This window comes from Monodelphis domestica, chromosome 4, assembly GCF_027887165.1.
Source record: "Monodelphis domestica isolate mMonDom1 chromosome 4, mMonDom1.pri, whole genome shotgun sequence".
Classification (NCBI taxonomy): domain Eukaryota; kingdom Metazoa; phylum Chordata; class Mammalia; order Didelphimorphia; family Didelphidae; genus Monodelphis; species Monodelphis domestica.
In genome coordinates this window covers 208966263-208985420 of record NC_077230.1, presented here as the reverse complement: position 1 = coordinate 208985420, position 19158 = coordinate 208966263, and the positions used below count along the sequence as shown (strand labels likewise).

The following is a 19158-nucleotide window of genomic DNA, read 5'->3' as shown; positions in this document are numbered from 1 at the left end:
GATATGTATCTATTATTATATTAGTTAATAAGCTATAATAAAGTAACATATTCATTACATTAGTATTTAATATATTTAAATTTCAATTATATATAATTAACATTTAACATGTGAGTAATATAATTATGTAGTAATATTATATGTTAATATAATAATTAATTGACCAAATTATTTACCTACATTCATGTGCCACTTCCTAAGGTACAAGGAAGTTAGACAAACATCAACACCAACTCACAACCTAAGACAGACATAAAGTACCAACAAATGAATCAATGAAGCTTAAGAAAATGTTAAAATTTTAAAGTTTCAATCCTGGAAAGCATTTAAAAATATAAGAAGAGGAAGACCTGTGATACATCATGTAGAATCTCTGTGGAGCATTCATAGGAAAACATCAATAAGAATTGAATTGCATTCTGGTGGAGGTAGATGGGGGCAAATTATGGATTACCTCATGGAATATTCCTATATTGATAAAAATCATGGATATGCCAGAGATGAGACTATTACGGATTTGGGAAGGGATATAATAACTTGTGGTCTGGTGAATAAAAGGAGAATTTATTTTATTAAACTATTTTTTCAATGAACAAAAATAAGTTTACTCTCTTTTCCAACCTCATTCTCTCCTCCCTACCCCTAAAAAAGAAAAAGAAAACATAACAAATGTGCATAATCAAGCAAAACAAATTTCAACATGGACTATGTCCAAAAAAATAAACTGATGGAAACTATTACTTATTGAAATAGAGAATGTAAACTGATGGGAAACTGATTCTTCTTGCAATGACTGCTGTTCTCTGGCTTTTGACTAGAGAGAGCTGCTACAGGGGACCCAAGGCTGCTTGGTTGTAATGGAGGTAGAAATGAGAAATGCTGAGGGATGCTACAACACAGGGATACTGGTACACAGGGGATACTGCTCTAGATAGATACTGGAGGATACTCTGGGGTTTTGACTACTAATCCCTACTGATGGCTGATGGATCAGTATATCTTTCTAATCTTCACCTCCCCTTCATTCCCTCCCTTCTCCAACCCTCTCCTTTTTGCCTCCCTCATCTCCCAATCTTCTTGAAGCCTTTGTCTTCTTCCCTCCCTCCTGAGTGAACTATAAAGATACTCTAGTTGCTTTCTTAGTCAAGGGGTTTATTGGGATAACAGGATGGGATAACAGGAAACTGAGGTAAGAGGGATGAGGATTTCCCTAATCTAAAGGAGGGTTTGAGAAAGTAGTCGAGTCACAAACTGTGACTATAAGACAGTTAGGGAGATGGAGGACAACAGCAGTTCAAAATCTTCTTTCTTCACAAAATCAGCCTGGCTTATCTCCTTTCTCAGCTTCAACCCCAGAGAGAAACCAAGTTCAAAGTCTCTCAGTTTCTCCTGGCCAGCTCAACTCTCATGTAGACCACCAACTCAAAAGTCAAGTTCTCCTTCTTGTCAACTTCAACTGTCCAAAGCCAGAGAACCCCAAAAGAACCAAGTCAGCCCCACAAGGGTCTTTCAGCCAGCTTTCCCAACCTTCAGAGAGAGAGAGAGAGAGAGAGACTCCAAGTCCCAACCCCTCCCTCTGCTTAACTCAACTGCCAACTCCTGGGAACATTTCATTTTGGAAATTCCTTCTTTTGATTGACAGATAAGTCTCCAGGTTAGGTTCCCAGTTTCTTGCATCTTGGTTTATAAGTTCTCTCAGTTTCTCTTCATGCCTCTACTACAGTAGCATACTTTATCATCAGTCCTCTGGAAATATGGTTGATCATTTTGTTGTTCAAACTTAAGGCTTTCAAAGTTGTTTAATTTTTTACAGTATTGTTATTTTATAAATTGTTTTCAAGAAGAGAACTTGGATAGCATCAAGCCAGGATTGAGAGAGTGAGGAGTGGGGGATAGGATTTCTTAATCTAGTTGACTAAAGTGGGCAGATAGGAAGTTTCTAGAATATAATTTAAGGTCAGTCAATGAGCATTCATCAAGTGCCTATATGTGCTAGGCATTGTGTTTCGCACTGGGGATTCAGAAAAAAACAAGATATTCCATGTTCTCAGGGAGCTCACAGTCCAGTGGAGGAGACAACATTCAAACAACTATATAAGGGCAATTTATATAAAGGATAAAATAGAAATAATTAGCATTAAGGGGAATGGGGGAAAGACTTTTTATTGAAGGCAGGATTTTATCTGGAACTTCAAAAAAGATAAAGAGGTCAAGATAAGATGGAGATGAGGAGGGAAAGCGTTCCATATCTAGGAGACAGCCAGAAGTGAGAAAGTGGTTCATTCATTAATGAATTGGTCTGCTTTTATCAGAAGCATTAGGACATTTCCAATGAGTCTACTCCCGGGAAAACATGTCAGTGCAATGAATAACAGAGAGCCATTCATAACATTCCATATCCTAATCCTATTGGGCTGTTTTTGGAACAAAATCCAAGAATAAACAACCCAAAGATAAGACCACTTCACAAAGTATTTAATAGGTCAGGAAGACTCTTATAAAACTATTATTAAATGGCTGTGTTGTCCCTATGGACAGAGTTTAATTTTCTCTCCATCTAGGGAACACTGCTGGAAATGTGTGTTAGCTCAGAAAGATTACACAATAATACTGTTACATTTATGTCTGAGCATCCATGAATTTTGAGGGAAAACTAATTGGAAAAGCAAAGAGTATCTTATCCAGTTCAACTTAAAATAAATGCTTCTTGAGTTATAGCAAATAAAAAGATAGCACCCATAGTCTGGCATTACTGGGTTAATCCATATTTAAATCTATCAATTTAACTTTTCTCTAACTCAGTAGGTTATTAGTTTTTTCTAGTACAAAAGTTATTTTAAATCTAATTATTTGAGAGGTGGCAGGACAGAATGGATAGAGAGTTGGCCTTAGAGTCAGGAAGACCTGATTTCAAATCCTGACACACATTGGCTGTGTAACTCTAGACAAGTCACTTGACATTTCTGTGCCCCAGGCAACTCTCTGTGATTACAAATTGCAGAGCACTTAGTTATTTATACTGGTAAAAGGAATGCTCCCTACATCAATGAAATCACATCTAGACTTTTTTCTTTACTAAAGTCTTCACTCTCATTCTTCAGAGTTATGAACTTGACTCTGGACTCTTGAAGGCTGTGCCAATGGATTGAAAGTTTAGGTATGTCTTACTGAGCTGGAAAGACTTCAGGAACAAGGACAGGTTGGCATACTGTGAGGAGACACATGGACTGAGGTTCATCCTCAAGTTGAAACCATAGCAGTTTGCTGATAACTAAAGGGTTATGAACTGCATTAGGGGAGATATTTTTGTAGAGGGAGGAAAAGGGAAGGGAAGAGGTTGTAAGACCCATACCAATGAAATCCTGGATCTTTGGGATGTTGAAGTAACATCTGCTAAGGTGAAATGGTCATTGAGGTTGTTTCCAGCTCTCAAATTCAGGGGTTCTGTGATCCTTGGGAGCAGGTGAGAATTTGTTAAGGGCACTGGAGTTAACAGTCTATAATGTTTCTCAGTTAGCAGGGAAAGGGGAGTCCTAGAGGCATCTTTTCATCCCTTTTGAGGACTGTATTTCATGGAATCAGTAATTCAATCAAAGAGTTGTTTGCACATCTTCCTTCCTTCCTCCCTCCCTCCCTCCCTTTTTCCCTTCCTAGCTTCTTTCTTTCCTTCCTTCTTGGCTTCCTTCCTCCCTTCATTCCTTCCTAGCTTCCTTCCTTTCTTCCTTTCCTTTCCTTCTCCCTCCCTTTCCTCTTCCTTTTCTTCCTTCTTTATTTTTTCTTTCTTGTCTCAGAACAAGTATATCTCTATTTTTTGCTAAGGCTCTTAAGGCTGAGGGAAAAGCCACCATTCTTGGCCCAGTTCCACTACTGATCAGTGCAAGAGCTTCAACTTGCTCTGTATCTGACCTGAACCACTTCACCCAGTCTTAGGCAGCCTGGTTCCCTCCTCTTCCCTCCCCCTCACCATTTTGGTACCAAACAGTTCAGACAATGGATCACCTTTAGGTGAATTCAGACATCCTCAAGCAATCCACCAGCCTCAGCCTCCCCAGTAGCAGGGATTATAGGTGAGCACCATTGTGCTCAGCCAGAATTTTGACTCTCAAGAATTTGAATTCCTTTTCCCTTCCAGGTACCAGTTGTATGACTTTGGACAAGTCATTTTACTTTTATAAAATGAGGAAGCTGGACCACAGGACCTCTTAGATTCCTTCCAGCTCTAACTCTCTGTTCATATTACCCAATACTTTCATTTAATTTTCTTTCTCTAAGACGGTCAGTCAATTCCACAGCAGAGAATCGACAAAACTGCAAAACTTGTCCTCGTATTCTCCCATATCTCCTTTTTGCAAATTTCTCTTCCTACCTCCTTAATGTTTAACGTCCGAAAGTCCCTTGGCAAGTCAAAACTCCCCTCCATAGAGCCATCTCATCTTCGGTCCCCCTTTTCAGTTTTCTCTCCTGTAGGCATTCCCCTACTTTCCTATCTGGCCTGTGAACCAAGATGCCAGGCCTCCTGCACTTAGTTGGAAAGCAGCCTCCAGAATGAATCCATGCTAGGCCAATAGGGACTCTCTCTTTCCTTGGGACAACAATATTTTAATAGAGAACTCATGGAAATATAATGCCTTGCTTCTGATTAGTGACATTTGAGAGAGAATTACAGGGAATGAGCAACTAAGAAAAAGTCTGGTAGAGTAGAAACTGGTTCTGGAAGGGAAGTCACTTCACCGCCCTCGTTCTCAGTTTCCCTATCTGTAAATAGAGAGATTGGACTAGGGGGTGTCTGAGGTCCTGTCTAGCTTTGGATATGCTATGCAATTGTTTGGCAGAGGATCCCTCTTTAATGCCATCCCTATCATGCCAGAAGCACACAGCTGCTGATGAAAGGGAAGGGAGAGAAGTGCCTTTGTAAGATCATATGCATTTATAAAGTCCTGAGAAGGGCACATTCTTCCTAGAGGTCAATAGCTTAGGAAGATATGATGGAATAATGAAAAGAGAGCTGGTTTGGGATTCAGAGGACCTGGGTTCAAATTCCTTTGCTAATGACTTGATCTCTGAGCCTCAGTTCCGGAGTCCTTTTTTGTTCCAGCCCAGGATCTGTTATGAATTTGACATTTGCTTCCAAATGATCCTGCTTTTCTTTCTAAAAGCTCACAAATTATCCAGTTAGGAACCTGTTTGGGAATTTTATCTGAGAGCAACATCAGTTAGCAGAGCAGCCAAAGCAGGCCAAATGTGCCGCCAGCACCCAACAGGAAGACGCTGGAACTAGTAGCCCTAAGAACACAAGAAGCCTTTCACGCAAGGGTATAAGGCAAGGCTAGGCAGGGTCCTTATTGCTGATGTTTTAAAACTTGGTGTTTAATCATGACTCACTCTGTGACCCCATCCTGGGTTTTCTTGGCAAAGATACTGGAGGGGTTTGCTATTTCCTTCTCCAGCTCATTCTACAGAGGAGGAAACTGAGGCAAACAGGGTGAAGTGACTCACGTAGGGTCACCTAGCTGGTAAGTGTCTGAAGCCAGATTTTAACTGGGGAAAATGAATCTTCCAGATGCTAAGTCCAGTATTCACCGTACCATCTAGCTCACCCTTAGCCAGGAGCTAACTCCAGAAGACTCGGGGATTCTGGTTCTGGACACACAGATGCGTGGACAATAGCAACGTGGTAAACATCCACAGTGATCCCTCGGGCAGGGGAGGCTAAGGAGGGGAAACACCCTTTTGGGCAGTCTCCTGCCTACAGGTAAGGCACAGGGCTGTACTGTGTGGGAGAGGGGGAAGAGAGCTGAGCCACAGCACCTTCAAAGCCTGACTAAATTTCTGCATTTGAGCATTTCTAGAAAAGAGAGTGGGTGGGAGCAAGACAAAGTAAAGTCCCAGAGCCTTCAATCGTGACGTACAGGAAAGCCTCAAGTGGGTGGAGAGATGTAAATATCTTTATTGAAAGAGCCGGTACCGGCCAGAGAGTGAGTGCGGTGAGCGCCACTGTCATCCCGCCTGAGCGCAGACCGGCCAGAGCCAAGGGGCGGAGAGATAGAGAGAAGCGAGTAAGTAGACCAGCGACTCTTGTCCGGTACTTCCCAAGAGGAGGAGATGGGGAGCCAGGAAAGCCGTTAGAGCCACCTGGGCTACTGAGACTAAAGTCCCAGTTAAAAAAAAAAAAGGCAAAAGTGTGCCTTTTAGAGAATATGGCCCTGGGAGCTTTGGCTAAGATGCTCTTCTTCCCGCCAGCCTTTACCAGGAGGAAAGAATCGTAAAGAGCTGTGGCCAGGCTCCCACGTGAGATTCTGACTCGTGAGAAAGGAACGAAGACACACACGCCCCCCTCCGTCCAGAGAGAGGTGTGGACCCGGGGCTCCGGGGCTCCCAGCCCCAACTGCGTAGAAAGTTGCCATTCATCTCCGTACTTCATGGTCTGCCAGGGAGTTTCACAGTAGAGGGAGAACGGGGTCTGATGCGGCAGGAGTGTCCTCCCGCTTTAAGCCCTTTTTCTTATTCCCAGACGTTTGCTCAGGCAGAAATCCAGTCTAAAAGCCCCTGTTACAGGACATATTTGACTCTGCCCCATTAAGGCCATGTGATAGGCTAGTAGAGTGGAGAGGGAAACCGGCACTTTCTTTCTCCATCTCACTTTACAGACGAGGAAACCGAGGCAAACGGGGTTAAGAAAGTGTCTGAGGATGGATTTTATCTCAGGAAGGTGATCCCTTCCAAGCCTAGTGTCTTATCCACTAGCTCTCCCAAATACTGGCTCTGTTCCTCACCACCTCTGCAGAAAGTCCCCTCCAAATCCCTCAGGGATAGCTTTAAATCTATTGTCACTTCCTTCTCCAGCTCATTTTTAAATGAGGAATTGAATTTATATCTCTAGATTTAGAGGGCTCACATCTTCCTGGATAGAGGAGTAAAAATGAAAAGAAATGAGACTTTGACCAAAAATAAGGATGTAGAACCTTCTCAAAATTGAGTGGAAAACAGGGTAAAGTGACTTGCCCAGGGTCACATAGCTAGTAAATGTCTATAATGTTATGTTCTTTCATGTAGTATATAGTATATCTTTCCCATAGTTCCAAAGAAAATCTCTAAAGTAGATATAATTCTTGCCTGGTCTTGTCTTTAGTGCCAGAGAACCAATGCTGTAATTCTATTTCAATTTCAATTACTATTACAATAAAAAAATAGAATTCTATTCTATTACAGAAAAAGGCCAAATAAGTATATGTGAGAGACAGAACTTGAACCCAGGACTTCCTGGTTTTGAAATCAGCTCTCTTCTCACTATATTCTTTCTTATTTTGAAGGATGCTATAGCTTAAGTCAAAGTTAAGCACAGAAATATATTCAAGTATTTTTCTAAAAGAACCACTTTGAAGACTGAGCCAAGTGATAATGCAAGGTGTTCAATCAAGATGAAAATAGTTACCAGATCTGAATTATATTTTGAGACTTGAAGGAAACAAAAGCTGTGAAAACATATGGGCAAAATAAGCTGACAGTTTCAAGGAAAGAACAGTAGGATAATTAATTCTTCATGAACTCAGACTTAGATGGGGAAAAAAGAAATTTAAAAAACTGCAAGAAGAAAAACTGCCCACTGGATAGAATTGGAGTGCCCTCAAAGAGTTTAAAATCCAGCAGTGGGAAAATGACAGACAGCTATGAAGGGGACGTAAATTTATATTAGTGAAGGCGATAATTTTAAATGTAAGAGATGGAGAAGATTTTAAGGGTGGATTTTAATAGTCGAAAGCTTCCTGGAGGAGTTGGTAATTAAGCTTCAAATTGAAGGCAGGGAAGGATGTGGTTTGGAGAACAGTAAATGAAGGCTGTTCCATGTATTTGGGGTGACTCAGGTAAAGAGTCATTTGTCAGGCTTAAGTAACTCATAATTCTTTATTAATTAATTCATAACTGTATTTAGAGTGTTCATATCTTCCAAAACAAAGGAGTGAAAATGAAAATAAGAGACTGTTGCCAGAAATAAGACAGGACTCTTCTCAAAATTGAGTGGAAAGGGTGTTTGTGTCAACTGTTGATAAAATTAAATCAATCAATCAATCAATATATATATATATATATATATATATTTATTTATTTATCAAGTCCCTATTATGTGCCAGGTACCATGCTAAGCAGTTGGGGCTACAAAAAGAGCTGGTGGGCAGTTCCTACCTTGAAAGAGTTTACAACCCAAAGGAGAAAACAAACATAAAGCAAATGAAATACAAGATAAATAGAAAATAGTTAATGGAGGGAAGGCACTAGAATTAAGAGAGAAGCAAAGGCTTCTTGTAAAAGATGAAATTTTAGGGGGGCAGCTTAATGGCTCAGTGGATTGAGAGTCAGACCCAGTGATGGGAGGTCCTGGGTTCAAATTCAGCCTCAGACACTTCCTAGCTGTGTGACCCTGGGCAAGTCACTTAACACCCATTGTCTAGTCCTTACCACTCTTCTGCCTTAGAACCAATACTCAGTATTGATTCTAAGATGGAAGGTAAGAGTTTTTTTTTTTTAATAAAAGATGACATTTTAGTTGGGATTTAAATGAGGCCCAGAAAGATATTATAAGGAATTGAGTAAGGAGAGCATTGAAGATTTGAGGGACAGAGAAAATGTCCTGTCATGATTCAAATAAAATCCTTTTCGTATCCCCTCTTTTAGATTATGTCTCAGTGGAATCAAGTCCAACAGCTGGAAATCAAGTTTTTAGAGCAAGTAGATCAATTCTATGATGATACTTTCCCCATGGAAGTTCGACATCTCCTGGCCCAGTGGATCGAAGGCCAGGATTGGTAGGTTCAAACATTTTTGTTGTTCTTATAGGTACTTAAAGGCTTTTTTTCCCTTATCCATATGGGTTTCTTGTATGGTCTACTCTTGAACTCTTAGGATGCATTTTTTCCAAGAAAAGCACTTTTTAAGCTTTTAAAAATACTTCCCATTCATTTAGAATGTGGTATATTGTCTTTTGAGAGTTTTATCCAACATGTAAAGAAAATTAATAGTAACAGGACTCCAGCTGCTTTAGTTTTCAAGGAAAAACTGAATAATTGTCTCAGTGGTTTGCTTGCTAAAAGGCTGAAGAATAAAATAGTTGATTTTTTTTATTGCTGGCTATAAATGTCATTTAATAAGCAAATCATATACTTCATCATAAAGTACATTACTTTCCTAAAGCTTAATGCCTTCTTGGGGCCAGATGGGGGAATTCTGACAAGCAACTTTCATCTAACTATAGTTTTTGTTGTTGTTTAATCATTTTCAGTTGCGTCTGACTCTTTGTGACCCCTTTTGGGGTTTTCTTGGCAAAGATACTGAAGTGATTTACCATTTCCTTCTCCAGCTCATTTTACAGATAAGGAAGCTGAGGCAAACAGGGTTAAGTGACTTGGCTAGAGTCACACAGCTAGTGTTTAAATCCAGATTTGACCTCAGGAAGATGAGACTTCAGGCCTGGCACTCATATCCACTGTACCATCTACTGCCCCATCTATAGTTAATAATTAGCAAAATACAGACCCTTCACCTAATTTTTAAAGAGCAATTTTGAAAAGGAAAGAGTAGAACTTTCTTTATCAAGAGAAAGAAAAGAAAAAAAATCTTTGGGAAAAATGATCACTGACCTCACACATTCCTCCTTCCCCAGAACTATTTAATATTATCAATATCGACTCATTGATTTTTTAAATATTTGTCTGGGGGAAAGAATGATTTAAGATGCCTTAAATGTTATTCATATTTCTTATATTATTATGCTAGTTGGGCTTATATCACAGGTGCTACCATATTTTCTACAAGGGTCCAATGGTTGGATTGGGTTTTTTTTTTTTGGTGGCATTAAAGATCCGCTTCAGTGTTAACATAAATAAGAGAAGAACAATTATAATCAAGGCCTTTTTTTCTGCCTGACATGAAGTTTAGAATTCTATGAAAAACAAGCAACTAAGCAAATGAATTTTTCAAAAAAGAGTTGATGTTTACCCAGTCTTTTCCTGTTGTACCAAGCAGCCTATGAGGAGTCAGCCATGGCTGAATAATATCTAATCTTATAATAATTTAATAATACTTAATCTTTATCTAATAAATAATATCTTTCTTTTCACCAGGGAAGCAGCTTCAAACAACGAGACCATGGCAACAATTCTCTTACAAAACCTACTGTTGCAATTGGATGAGCAGTTGGGGCGAGTCGCCCAAGAGAAGAACCTGCTTTTAATACATAATTTAAAAAGAATCAGGAAACTGCTTCAGGTGAGAACATCTGCTCTTCTTGTTCCCAAAGGGTTTAAGTATTGTTCTGAGTTTAAAAGTCAGAAATGTTTTTTAAATGGAATTTTACTGAGACCCCATGTATATAACACACTATGTGATTTTGTGCTTGGCTTTTATTTTTTATATATTCTATTGGTTTAATTTTTAATGGACCTAATTGTTGGCATATGCCTGAGTAGGACTGGTTGAGGTAGGACAAGATCTACGATAAAATAATGTTTACTGGAGAGAGAGAGGGGGGGAGAGAGAGAGAGACAGAGAGAGAGAGAGACAGAGAGAGAGAGAGAGAGACAGAGAGAGAGAGAGAGAGAGAGAGAGAGAGAGAGAGAGAGAGAGAGAGAGAGAGAGAGAGAGAGAGAGAGAGAGAGAGAGAGAGAGAGAGAGAGAGAGAGAGAGAGAGAGAGAGGAGAGAGAGGGAGAGAGAGAGAGAGAGAGAGAGAGAGAGAGAGAGAGAGAGAGAGAGAGAGAGAGAGAGAGAGAGGAGAGAAGAGAGAGAGAGAGAGAGAGAGAGAGAGAGAGAGAGAGAGAGAACTGCCAAACAGAATAAACAAAAGTACCAAAGTAGTAAGTGTAAAAAGATCTTTAATCTAGGTGAGAAGATAATAATCTGGGATCCCTCACTGCACTGAAGCCTTGGGAGCAGAGAAAATGGGAGTATAAATACATTTGGGAGCCATTGCTGGGAGAAGGGATTCAGTAGGTTGTTTTATTTAACAACCAAAAGTCTGTAGACCAGGAAAGGCAGAATAGCTGATCAGGGAGTCCTCAGACAATTCTTGGCTCTGGGAAAGAACAATATAGACACCAAGAGCAAATGATGGTCAGCCACTGAATTCTATAAAACTGATGTGTCTCAGGAAAGGTGGAAAATTAGTATCATACATTTTTATAGCAGTTTTAGCATTTGTATAATCCTTGAAGACTTGCAAAGTTCTGTAGAAATATTATCTCTTCATGTAATCCTCACAACATCCCTGGGAGGAAGGTACTATTATCATCCCCATTTTAGAGAAGAGGAAGCTGAGGAAGACAGATGTTAAGTAATTTGCTCAGGATCACAAAGCTAGGAAGAGTCTGAGACTGGAGATTCTTATTACTGATTGTTTTCATTTTCAAGGAGAGGGGAGTTCTTACATTTTGTCACTGATATCACAGTCTTGGATGTGCTCCTAGATATGGCATTAAAGAAAACAAAAATGGAAAATCCAGTTGGAGGATCTTTGAAGGAAACTAAGTATTTTATGAGGTCTAAGTGAGGAAATGTATTCCAGGCATGGGAGATAGCCTGGGCAAAGGCACAAGATAGGGAGATGCTTGCCCTATACATGGAATTAACAAGTAGACCAATTTGGCTGGAATAGTAATAACAATACTAATAACAACAAGAATTTATATAGCGCCTACTGCATTCTGGGCACTGTTAGCTCATATGTCATTGGATCCTCACAGCAACCTGGGTGGTAGGTGCCATTACTGTCACTCTTTTACAATTAAGGAAACTGAGGCAAACAGAAATTAAGTGACTTTCCCAAGGCCACACAAGAATGCAGGCTGCAAGAAGAGTGATTTGCAGCAAGCCTGGAAAGAGAGGCAGAGTCAGAATATGAAAAGCCTTAAAACCTAGAGGAATATATCCTCTATTCAAGAGGTAAGAAGGAGCCATCAAGGCAGTCAGGTGGCTCAGAGGATGGAGAGCCAGACCCAAAGATGGGATTTCCTGGGTTCAAACATGGCCTCAGACACTTCTTAGCTATGTGGTCCCTGGGCAAGTCACTTAATCCCCATTGCTTAGCCCTAATTGCTCTTCTTCCTTGGAACCAGTACACAGTATTGATTCTAAGGCAGTAGGAAAGCATTTTTTAAAAAAGCTTTTTTTTACAGCTTCTTGTCATTTGGAGGAGTGACGTGGTCAGATCTGTATTTTGGAGCCAATTATTTGGCAACTGCATATAGGATGGATTGGAGAAGAAAGAGATGATATGGGGAGACCAATTAGGAATCCATTAAAATATTCAAGGCTAGAAATGAAGAGGGTCTGAACTAAGTGTTAGGGATATGTGAGTGGAGATAAGAGTCCTAATGTATGAGATTTTCAGTAAATAGAATTAACAAAACGTTGTAGCTTTTGGTTTGATATTTGGGGAAAAGGAGACAGAAGAGAAGAGGTGAGCCCATGTGAGTGGCAAGATAGTGGTGCCCTCAAAAGAAAAAGAGAACTTGGAAAGTGGGAGAAGGAAAAAGTATATCTGGACATGATTAAATCTATGCCATGGTGATATATTATTTTCTTTGTGGTCAGATTTTCTGCAGGGCATTCTGCCTCTGCTGATTTTCCAAGAACACTGCTGCTAACATACTGTATCAATCCATCAACAAGAATATCTTTAAAGTGCTTAGTAATAGCAATTAGGTGGTATAGAAGACAAAGCACCAGGGCTGGAATCAGGAAAATCCAAGTTCAAATTTGGGGTTCGTCATCCATGAAATCTTTCCCAGTTCCAGCAACCAGAATGGGTCTCCAGAGCTATCACCAACTACAGCTCAAGCAAGAGACATGAAAGGTGTTGGTGGTAGTGGTCTGGGCAGATTTCCTCCTGCATGAGGAGAGACAGGGACCCCAAGATGCCAAGAGGCTGACCTAGGGAAGATCTTTCTTTTGAAAGCCTGACCAGCAGTCTCTCAAACCTGAGGATTGTTTTCTGCCTAGGTGGGGCAGTTCAGATGAATAATAAGGAGTGGGAGACAGCTTGAGTGTTCAGACCTGGTGCTTGGGCGTCACAAAGCTGTTCTGCCAGACACAGGGTTTATATAGTTCAGTGAGTGCATGTTTTTCTGGCACACGGTCATTTTTAAACATATATGATTTCTAGCAGGTAATTGGATGTGTCACACATTAATTTCTAAAATATTGTTTAATTAACATTCTATGATCATCTTGCATGCCATGTTGCTACAACAAAAGAATAGTGATAGAGATGCATGATATAGGCAGGGTCAGTTCCCTCTGACCTGTGGGAGCACCAGCTAAGAGAATCAACTTTCATAATCAATCAGAATTACTTAGGAGATGGGTAACAAAACCTTTTGCAGCTAGGTGTGGGGTTAAAGGGTAAATTCAGTATAACCCAGAATCAGGTATCTTTCTGATTTCTAAGTTGCATTTTTCTTTATGTTTCACTCAGGCACTTAGTGATATTGCCTGGTTATTGTCCACAAACAGATCCAATGAAGTGTTTTGTAGCAGAGGAGTGATTGATGTACCTGTTGTGCTTAGCCTGTAATGGGTGTGGGGAGTCTGAATGTAACTCTGCTGAGAGAAAAAGGAGGGGGTAGTGGGTAATTATCTTTAGGTTTTAATTCTGTGAATATGATCTTTGGGGTATTATTCTAGGGGGATAAAAGTGGGACATATTATTTCCCTAGAACTAGGGAGAGAACAATAATTCAATAACAAGGGATATTAGTGAAAGAAGTCAAACAGAGGGGGACTGAGTGAAAGTTGCCTTGCAACTCTGGCATCCACGTGCAACCTTGTCAGACAGCGTGGGTATGATGGCTCTCTGCATCTTCTCTCTCTAGAAAAATTGGAACATTTCACAGATCTCCATCTAAGCTAATTCTTGATAACCATAACAAAAATAACTACCATTTATATAACTAGTTTAAGTTTACAAAACATTTTGCATGTTATCTCATGTTACAACAATCCTGGAAAATGCTATTATTCTCCAGAATCACATAGTTATTAAGTTTCTAAGGTAGGATTTGAACTCTAGTCTTCTGGCTTCAAGTCCTGCATTTAACTAGGGCAACACCTCAGTGCCTAGGTCCAAAGACCAAATGTTTAATGGAGCAGTAATTCTTAAAGCAATCAGATCCATGTTTTGCAAGGGGGCTTTAAAGGGTTTGTGTCATTTTAGAACTGGAAGGGGCCAAATCCTTTCTTTTTTACAGATGAGGAAAATAAAGCCCTGGGTAGAACTGAGTTTCTCAAGTTCACAATGGAAGTCTCATTCAACTCTAAATGAAATTGAACCTGAGTTAAAACCTGAACTTCATAGACTAACATGGTCATTAGAGTTGGAAGAGACTTTGGTTTTTTGGTCATTTTTCAGTCATGTTGGACTCTTCACAAACTTATTTGGGGTTTTATTGGCAAAGATACTGGAGATTTTTTTTTTTGGTCATTCTTTCTCCAGCGCATTTTACAAATGAGGAAACTGAGGCAAATGGTATTAAATGATTTGCCCAGGGTCACACAGTTAGTATGTGTCTGAGGGTGGATTTGAACTCATGAAGAGGAATCTTCCTGACTCCAAACCCAGTTTCTATCCTAGTTGCTCAAGGAAGGGGCTTTACATGCTACCTTTTTCAATCCCCTTATTTTACTCAGGGGAAAACAGAGGTTCAGAGTTGATGTCAGAAGAGGAGTTAAAGCCTAGTTCAATCAGATTTCTTACCCAAATTTTTTTAATCTGTTTCTTTTAAATTTCCCAATTCCTCTCATTCCATCCTGGGAGTATGAAGATACAAAAAAAAACATTCAGGATTAAAGTTCCTGGTCTTGTTACTTAGAACAGTAAGCTAAAATCAGCCTCGAAGCTCATCTCTATCTCCTCTTCTCTTGGCTCTGGAAAAGTTTAAGTAGTTATCAAAGTGCCACATTTTCATGGATGGAAAAATTCCAGAGAGAGAGGAGAACAGAGGCATTCTCCTGGAGGCAGAGTCCACAATCCTTCGCTGAGAAGATGAATCTTTGTCCTGCCTTATCCCACTAGATGCCCCACTGAATAGGTCCATGCCAAGAAAGACCACGCTAACATGGTAGGAAACTCAAAGGCACGGAGATTTCTCCTTCCCTGAATTCCTCTGCCAGAGCAAGGCATCCCACCCACTCTAGTGGTGGTTCATTACACTTTGAACTCGACCCTGTTCTAGATGGGCCCCAATCCTGGGAAGTTTAAGAAGCCAAGGACACCAAACAGAGACAGACACAGTCCCCTGGATTGCAGGTGCAAAACTCTCTAGTAGGTCCGAGGCACTGTCTCTGTCCCCCAGTCTCTCTCCCCATTCTTCCATCTCTTGCAAGCCTCTCATGGGTGGGTGAGATGAAGGAAGGTAGGGTAGGGCCCCAGGCCATTACTGGTCCCTGGGTTCCCCCTCTCTGCCCAGGAAGTGGGAAGTTTCACAGTGGCCTTTGGGGAATTGTTTTATCCCTAAAGGGGACCAGAGCTGGATCCCCTTCCTTCCTCAAGGCTGAGTCAGAGTTGGGTTCCTTTTCTCTATGGCAGCATTTCTCTGACACAACTTCACCTCCAACCAGCCCCAGATTCTGTCCTCACCTGAAAAAACCACGAGGTCCCACCCTGCCTCCTCAGAGGCAAACATTTGTTTGTGGTCCTTTAAATCTCCCACACTGGGGCAAACTTCTCACCCTGGGGCCAAGCCCTGTGCCCTAGTTACAATTCTGTGCTTCGCACTTGTCTTTGAACTCCAATTGAATATCGAGCCAGCAACACAAGGCTTGGCATTTAATTGGCTCTTGGATATTATTTTTCCTGCTCCAACTAGACCACAAATTACTTGGGGGTGGGGACGATAGGTAGAGACACACTTCTTTTTCCTCTCTTGAAGGCATTTTTGTTGGCAGGAGATTTTTTCCCCTGATGTTTCTTAAGATTTTGCATCCTAAAAGACAAGTTTAAAATTAGCACAGTGCCTGGCACATAGTTTGTGCTTGATCACATTTATTGATTCGCTAATTTATATGAATAACTATGGTTTTCCCTATTACCAAGATGTTAATGAGCTTTGTCTTCTCTATACTTTAATCATCTGAGAACTTAAAGATTCTGAGCTCAGTGTTAACTGCTACTAGCAACAACAAAAAAGGCATATAATATTGCTTTCAGGGTTTGAAAATAAACAAATCTAGGATGCATTTATTTGGCTTCTTGGGTGGGTGATAGATTTTCCTTAATATTACCAAGCCACAGAGTAGTCCACCCAAAATGCATTGTTTGATGTCTCATAGTTTCAAGGAGTTCTCTTTTGAGTTTGAGTGCATTAGGACCCATCTGTAGAGTATTTGTACTTTGAGGAGCAGCTACTAGACAATGAATTATATTCCTTATAAAAAAGATATTGCAAACATTAATCTGATATTAATGACCTCAATTCCGACCTTTAAGGTAAAAAGATTTCTAAGTTTAAAACGATTTCTGGGCTTCTCGATCACAAAGAGATTATGTCTCGTTAACATCAAAGCAGGTAGTCAGTATTTTTTTAATGAAAAGCTGGAAATGCTAGCTATAACTTTAACCATAATTTCCTATTCAAGGTGACTTCTGACCATAGTTCCCATTATAATTTTTGCACAATGCTGTACCAAATACCTTGATATTATACACGCCTTTTTCCTTTGCCTGATTAGCCTTGACTATCTTTTGTCACTGTGACTGGCTTCTTTATCCCACGGTAAAAATTTAATGACAACTATTTTGACTTCAAGGAAGTTAGATGGCTCAGTGGATAACTCATAGGGCCTGGAATCAGGAAGACCTAACTTCAAATGTGACCTCAGGTACTTCCTGGCTGTGCGATCCTGGGCAAGTCACTTAAACTTATATGCCTCAATTTCCTTATCTAAAAAATAAGCTACGATCACATGGGTTGATGGGGATATGATTGGGGATGTAGACTCTAAGAGATCACTCTAATGCAAATATTAATAATATAGAAATAGGTCTTGATCAAAGACACATGTAAAACCCAGTGGGATTACTTTTTGGCTATGGGGGGTGGGGGGAGGGAAAGAACATGAATCATGTAACCATGAAAAAATATTCTAAATCAATTAAATAAAATTTTTCAATCCTAAAATAAATAAATAAGTGAAAATGAGCTAAAGAAGGAAATGACACACTGCTGTCTTTACCCCCAAAAATCCCAGATGAGTTCACCAAGGGTAGGACATGACTGAAAATAATTGAATAATGACAGCAACTTGCTGAGCAATGAGAAGATTCACAAATCTTGTTGGTTCTATCATGTGTGACATTATTTTAAAATGACTTCAGCATCAGGATCAGTTCTGGGTTGCCAAACATAGTTTCCCACCAATGCTTCACTTAGATATTTCTCAGATTGCCCTGAATATAGTAGAAATCAACCAACCCTAAAGAAACAAAAAGCCAGGAGGAACTCTCTTCAGGAATAATAAGGCAAATTCCTCATAAAATCATTCCTCATGAGAGGATAACTCCCTTTCATAACTTCTCACTTGAATTATTCAGGCATTTTCTCTTCTATACATTTCTCCACACCCAATCTCAGATACGAATCATGTATTGATCCCGTGTATTGAATTGTTCAATTTTACCCACCACAAGAGATTGCTCCACCTGTCTGGAATGCTCTCCCTCCTCCTCTCTGATTACTGAACTCCCTCGCTTCCTTTATGTCCCAACTAAAATCCCACCAACCTCAGAAAGCCTTTCCTAACCCCTCCTAATTCTAGTGCCTTTCCTCTATTAATTATTTCCTATTGATCCTGAATATAGCTTGCTTTGTATATATTTGTTTGCATGTTGTCTTCTCTATCAGACTGTAAGCTCCTTGAGGGCAGGGACCATCTTTTGCTTCTTTTCAAATCCCCAAAAGCTAGCCTCAGTGACTAACACATAATAGGCACTTTAGAAATATATATATATTGATTGAGTGAATGAATGATTAGTTTTCAGACACCAGAACATTGGAATTATTCGTGACAGAATTCTCAGAGGGGGCAACTGGGTGGCTCAGTGGATTGAGAGCCAGGCCTAGAGATGGGAGCTCCTGGGTTCAAATCTGGCCTCAGATACTTCCCAGCTGTGTGACCCTGGGCAAGTCACTTAACCCCCATTGCTTAGCCTTTACCACTCTTCTGCCTTGGAACCAATACACAGTATTGATTCCAAGACAGAAGGTAAGGGTTATTAAAAAAAAAAAAAGAATTCTTAGAGTACTTCCATTCCCTACTGCTCTTCTAGGCTTGTGAGAATAATAATAATAACAGCTGACATTCACTTATCACTTTTGCAATATGCTGGAGGTAGAGAAGATTTTTCATTGGATTCTCACTCCAACTGGGGGAAATAGTTTCTGCAGATGGTATTATCTTCATTGTGCAGGTGGGGAAATTGAAGTTCTATGAAATAAGTCCTTGATCATTTGATTGGTATGGTATTGAATAAGTAATTAATTTAGGCAGAATTGTCACTTTTATTATATTGGCTTGGCCTACCCACAAGGAACTAATATTTCTTCAGCTGTCATTCTGCGTGTGAAAGGTGTTTCGTAATTATGTTCATTCACATAGTGTCTGAGTCTGTCCTGGCCGATAGACTCCCCAGGATTTTATATCACCTGCAGTTATTTTTACATGGAATTTCTCTTTCTAGCTCTTCCTGCTGGGGTTTGTTGGGCTAGGCAGAAATGCTGATGATTTTTGTCAGTTTATGCTGCAACTTAGCTGAAGTTGTTCATTGGTTCAACTAGTTTTTAGCTGATCCTCCAGGATTCTCGAAGGATCCCATTGTCAGCTGCACAACGCGAGGGCTTGGTTTGCTGGTGCCTAGCCGCTTTAAACAGGATTGGCTTTGCACATTTTATTTAATTAGTTTAGAACATTGTTCCTCGGTTACAGGAATCATATCCTTTCCCTGCCCCCCCCCCCCCATAGCTGACGCGCAATTCCACTGGCTTTTACGTGTGTCCTTGATCAAGTGAACAGGATTGTTTTGTAGTGTTCAGGTGATAATTATGCGAATGCCACTGGGTGGTGGTCTCTCTATGGCCCTTCACAGCCTCGTCTTTTAAAAAAGGAAGGAAAAAACC

General features: G+C 40.2%; 1 protein-coding gene across 1 annotated transcript in view; it reads left to right on the top strand.

Moving 5' to 3' along the window:
• Positions 1–8673: 8673 nt before the first annotated feature.
• The window catches only part of STAT4 (signal transducer and activator of transcription 4), a 127369-nt gene continuing 116884 nt past the window's right edge, over positions 8674–19158 (top strand). The window contains exons 1-2 of the mRNA XM_003341288.3: positions 8674–8801; positions 10116–10260. Coding sequence (XP_003341336.1) covers positions 8674–8801; positions 10116–10260 — 273 coding nt within the window. The remainder of the gene's footprint in view (positions 8802–10115; positions 10261–19158) is intronic.